Raw genomic sequence first — 6,000 nt, forward strand, 5'->3', positions numbered from 1 at the left:
TGGGTTAAATACTTACAGTAAGGTCCACTAAAAAAATAAAGTAGCTAACAGTAACTCACCTCTTTGTAACATTTGAGGCCTTGAAGCTTCATGACGCTGGACCGGAGCACACTCGGGTCCAAAGATTGGAGCCGGTACAGTTGGAGGAAAGCGTCCACCGAGGCGGGGTGCCAGGTCAGCGGAATCCTCGTCAGCAGTCCTAACACTCGATGCTTTAGTGCAACCGCCTGCTCCTCTGAGAACGAGTCAAGGGTCACCTGATTTGGTCGTCGAACAAAACGATAAGACAAAGAAATACAAAATATTATGTGGGAACGGGAAGAAAGCACAAAAGTAAGGCATTTTTTATGTCATAAGAGGAGATGGAAAGAAGATCAAACCATTTAGGTCGAAATAAAAAATAACATAAAAAATGTCTTCTAAATCAGACAGTTTTCTGAAATACCTATGTTTCTGTATCAGTGGTGCTCAATATTTCATGTCAAGGAACCCCAAAAATCTTATGTAATTGGCCACCCACCCCCATCTGAAAATATGTTGTTCCAGGAACCCCTCAGAAGCAAAGATTTGAGTTAAAAACGTTCGCTCTGAAAGAATATATTCAAAGATTTGTGCCGCATTTTCACAATCTTTCAAAAATAGCAGACCCACAAGCTCGTAGCACACTATGAGCTTGTAGATCTGCTATTTTTCAATAGCTAAAGTATAACATAATGCTTAAAACACCAAATGGGGTTCCCGCCCAGAACGGGTTAAAAGGGGTCAGGAATAGTATATTGTATCTACCGGTATGCGTTTATGAACAGCGAATCAGACATAAGAGTTATGTCACACTTCAGGAGTTTGAAATCTATTTAACTGAGAAGTTTGGTCAACCTGTGGCTGCTTCCTTCGCCATTTCTGAAACTCTTCCAGGAAGCCGTTGACTAGGCTGTTCATGTTAAAAAGTGACTTCTCCACGAAGCCCTCTAGGACCGTCAGAAGGTCTTCCAGTGGGCTAGTCAGCTCAGAAAATGCCTGCTGGGCCATCACACGCATCTGGGGACAAAAGGGAATGCGAGAGAGGAAAGGAAGAAGAAGGGATTTAAGGTGAAAGGGTGGAAGTGAGTGAGTGTGGAAAAGAGGGAGATAAAATGTTATTGGTGTTATCTTGGTGAGTAGAATGAACAGTCTACAGTGTGCAGAGAAGATTACAATTTACAATTTAGGCATTTAGCAGACGCTCTTAATCAAGAGCGACTTACATTAGGCAAGAACAAAAGTATGGGAATACATCACATATAAAATGCATTTATCAAGAAACATGCGTAAGCTAAGAACGTAACTAGAACATATCTATATAATGACACTATACATATTAACTATACATATATACTATACTATGCTATACATATGTTCTATGATGTGCTATGACTACATACAATGCAATTATTGTGCTGTCTACATGACATGCTATAAGTCTGTTTCAAATGCTATCTAAGTCTAAAAAGTGCTATCTAAGGGGGTAGGATAAGTGCTATGGTCCATGATGGAGTCTGAAAAGGTGGGTCTTCAGACTACGGCGGAAGATTAGGAGTGATGCTGCAGTTCTGATTGCAACGGGGAGTGCATTCCACAGTTTTGGGGCCAGAAGGGAGAAGAGTTTGGGACGTGTGCACATCTCAAAGCCTATATTCAGGCCAGGTGCTGGATGTCAGGCATCAAGGCAAACATCAAGGAAGAGGAAGAACATCCGCACACTAGTTTGTAGAGCTCCGAGACTTACTTTATTTTAAGGCAACAATTAAATGCAACGTTTCGACCGACTAGGTCTTCATCAGGCAAATCATTTGCCTGATGAAGACCTAGTTGGTCGAAACGGCTCGGAGCTCTACAAACTGACATTTCAATGGATAAGTGAAAATGGGAGTCAATGCCCAATCGCTTTTGGTTTATTTTCAATTTGTGTTAGTGGCGATCTTAGATGTGCCCAAGGGTTTCTACACAGCCATATTACCATAAGTTATGGTTTACATTTACTATTAATTAATTATTATGTAGACTTAGATAGTATTTTAAACAGACTTATAGCATGTTACGTAGACAGCACTAGAATTGCATTTTATGTAGTCATAGCACTTTATAGTACACATGTATAATATATAATATAGTATAGTATGTATAGTTTACATAGATACTACACTGTTACGTTCTTAGCTTACGCATGTTTCATGATAACTACTTTTATATATGTGATGTATGCCATGCTTTTTGTTATTGCTTAATGTAAATCGCTCTGGATTAAGAGCGTCTGCTAAATGCCTAAATTGTAATAAAAGAAACATTTCAAGTATATTCAGTATACCTGTAATCCTACCTGTAGCCACACACAACAGTCATTAGACACACACACACACACGTGAAATTGACACATTGCAAAAAGTGACTCTCACCTTCTGTGTTCCATTGGGGCTGTACCATATCTCCACAAGTTGCTCTACAAGCAGAACGACAGGGTCAACACCTGGGGGTCAAACACAGGCACAGATGCAGTGGTGGGGGTTATAGTTTGACCTTTGGCCCCATCAACCTGTCATTGGACCAAACATGTTAAGGCAATTCTTCCAAACACTTTGCTATAATATCAGCATGCCTTTAAAACACAAAACGTTGTGTTATGATACAGTAAGTTAAGTTTTAGATAAGCGCGCGCGCACGCACGCACGGTCGCACGCACACACGCACGCACGCACGCACGCACACACGCACACACGCACACACACAGTGGGTCAGGGGTGGAGGAGTGGCCACATGGAAACCGCGAGGTTCCCAGTACAATCCTGGGCTCCCCCAGACTAGTGTCCTTGAGCAAGAGTCAAGACTATGAAACCCACCCTCCCAGTTTGGATGTCTTGCATGGTTTCCTCCGCCATCGGTGTATGAATGGGTGGGTGAATGTAATGCACAATCTATGTAAAAAGCGCTTTGGATAAAGGCGCTATATAAATGCATCATTTATGATTTACACACAGTGTATTCTCGTATATACTGATATACTGTAGTATGCTAATGTATCCAAATGAATTGTGTAAATCAAGCACTGAAGCCACTGACATCAGGGTGATGGTCTTTGGACAAAGTACCCGATTGGCTTGCTCTAAAACTAACATACTGTAAAACAAAAATGTTATAATATTATGAAGTGTACTGTCAGTCACATCTGTGAAGATAAAACATCACTAGACACTTCATGAATTCACTGATTTCACACTGAACCTGGTGGCTCCACTGGTGTAGTCATCTTGATTCATCCGACTGGCAGACTCCTGAGACCACAACAGCAGGGGCGAGCGAGGGCAGGACGGGTCAGAGAGAGAGAGAGACAGACAGACATAAGGGGTGCATTTACTAGTTAAAAACCCATTTTGACCTGAGATCAGATTCTAACAATGTCTTCTACATCCTGACAGTTTTTTGAAAAAGCTATGTTTCTATGTCAGTCGTTCTTCGATTTTTCAAAAATAGCAGACCTACAAGCTCGTAGCGCGCCACTCGGTGGCGCGCTATGAGCTTGTAGATCTGCTATTTTTCAATAGCTAAAGTATAACATAATGCTAACACCAAAAGGGGTTCCCGCCCAAAATAGGTTAAGAAACCACCCCACAAATCTACACAAAATGTGTAGCACTTTAATCAAAGGGCATCAAATAAAAGCTGACATATTAACCCATTTAGACCTGACGACTTCTAAATCCTGACAGTTTTCAGAAAAACCCATGTTCTGCATCAGTCGTTCTCAAACATTTTCATGTCAAGGACCCCCAAAAATGTATGTAATTGGCCTCCGACCCCATCTGAAAATATGTTGTTCCAGAGACCCCACCCAGAAGCAAAGATTTGAGTTAAAAACGTTGGCTCTGAAAGAATATATATATTCAAATTTTTGTGCCGCATTTTCACGATTTTTCAAAAATAGCAGACCTACAACTCGTAGTGTGCCGCGCTATGAGCTTGTAGATCTGCTATTTTTCAATAGCTCAGTGATTTAAATAGGTTTTCAATGTAATGAGATGCAGGGATGGTCTTTTAGATCAGAGTCCCAGGGACATTTTATGAGTCCCACTTCAACGACATTAGGAGTCATATTTTGCCATTTTTTACAAATTTCAGCATTTAACTCCCATTTCATTTTATATGGTTATAATGTCGTTATATTCATGTAGAAAACAGAAAAAGAAATGATTATTATAACTAAAGCTAGCAAAATAAACTAGAATAAAAAAACAGTACAGTAGTGCATCCCGTGGATGCAGAGGTCGTTGTTTTATTGCGTCCCTTAACTATAAACTGCGTTTTGGGATTCAACATGCACCCTATTTTAATCTCTGAAGGGGTGCATTCACTAGTATAGAATGTGACACACACACACATACCCCAAATCTACACAAAATGTGTAGCACTTTAATCAAAGGGCATCAAATAAAATTAAAGCTCACATATAATAGCTCAGAAGCTATTATCCCACTGAATTGATGAGTGTGTGGCTTCCTTCCATTCCGATCTCAGACTGCATGTGGCCAGTGTAAGACAGTACTATCTCAGTCAGTCAGTCATCTCGATCAGCCCAATCCATTACAAATAATTAAAGTACAAAATTAAAATTATAATAATAATTGACATTGTCAGTCGAATTGTGTAGGTTGAAAGCAGCTATGTTAAAAAAAAACATTGAAACATGAAATAAACTTGGACCCAGAGTGTTTAATGCTGTCAAGTGTGAAAAGGTCCCATTTATTATTTATTGACATTCAGCACCAACTACTCTAATAGCTTTCTTAGTGCAGTCAATATAGACTGTTGAGTCACTCTGTTACCGTCGACCCTATACCCCCACCTAATGGCGACAATGTATATCACACAAGTAGACATGATAAAAAAGGATATGTGTAGGATATTGTACATGTACATGAAAAACTGTAAAATAAAGTTTTTTTAAAAAGAGAAAAAAAGGAAAAGTTAGAATCTCAAGAGGGGGAAGTGCAAAAAAAGGAAAAAAAAGGGAGGTGCATTTACAACTACGTTTGATTTAATTCACACTGTCAAACCAACAGTCAACAGCCTCAAATGTCCTTATGCAAACACAAAGGACTGAACATGTCGCTGGTGATGTACAGTATTATGTGGACGAGTTAATAATGAATACGAATATGGCGATATGGCGAATATGGTGTTATAGTTTCTCTGAAGAAGGCTTCGCTCCAATAATTAGCTTGTAAACTCCGCAACGTTTAGCCATGCAGGTAAAAAAAAAAGTAAACACAACACATGCTGGCTGTTACAGTTTAATGTGTGTCGCACTTAATAATAACTAAGTTGAACACCTAAAGAAGAAGAAGAAGGTCTTGCTAGTATCATTTGACTAGTGATACATAAAGTTAACGTGTTAAATCAGTGCCGTGGTGGAATTGAAGAAGTATAAACACACACTCACCGTGTGAAATAAATGCTGTCGGTTAGTCACTCTCAGCAGCGTCAAGTCAACACACACTAGCTCTGATGGTGGTTGACTTCCCTCTGGGGACTTCAAAATAAAATGTACACTGTAGGAGAAAATATTGTGTACGCGTGCGTGTGTGTGTATACTGTATAGTATGTATATGTGCGTGAGTGCATACGTGAGTGCGAGTGTGCGTGTGTCTTAAGCTATTTCAAAAGCGACCGACCGAACGCATGCATTATGATGCGACAACTGTTTTATTTTGAAGGAAAACTATAACTCGACGTCTGGCCAGCTTGTTGTTGCTCATGAGTGAACACTTGACACATCAGGAAGCAGCATCCCATCCCAAGGAAGTCAAACTTCATCATTCGTTCATTGCAATTTAGGAAAATGTCTTTAAATAGGCATCATCACACATTCACACATACAAAGTGCTTGTAATATAGTAATGCCTTTTATGAAAATTTAGAAAAATATATATGGAAATGAAATCTCGACACAGTACTGTTTGTATGTGGGTG

At 39.7% G+C, this 6,000-nt stretch overlaps 1 protein-coding gene across 3 annotated transcripts in view; it reads right to left on the minus strand.

The window, feature by feature from the left end:
• The window catches only part of exd3 (exonuclease 3'-5' domain containing 3), a 54,781-nt gene extending 49,250 nt beyond the window's left edge, over nt 1-5,531 (minus strand). For 2 of the 3 annotated variants that reach the window (XR_013791918.1, XM_079524436.1), the window contains exons 1-5: nt 5,471-5,531; nt 3,256-3,305; nt 2,433-2,503; nt 877-1,038; nt 60-257 (exon numbers count right to left, since the gene is read on the minus strand). Coding sequence is in view for 2 of the 3 variants with exons in the window: in XM_079524436.1 (XP_079380562.1) it covers nt 60-257; nt 877-1,038; nt 2,433-2,503; nt 3,256-3,280 (456 nt within the window). In the remaining variant the exon portion in view is untranslated. Of the gene's footprint in view, nt 1-59; nt 258-876; nt 1,039-2,432; nt 2,504-3,255; nt 3,306-4,475; nt 4,547-5,470 lie in introns of all 3 variants that reach the window. The other variant, XM_079524437.1, reaches the window with a different exon arrangement.
• Between the last annotated feature and the right edge of the window lie 469 nt (nt 5,532-6,000).

The sequence above is a fragment of the Electrona antarctica genome (genome assembly GCF_951216825.1).
Source record: "Electrona antarctica genome assembly, chromosome: 16".
In the NCBI taxonomy this organism is placed as follows: domain Eukaryota; kingdom Metazoa; phylum Chordata; class Actinopteri; order Myctophiformes; family Myctophidae; genus Electrona; species Electrona antarctica.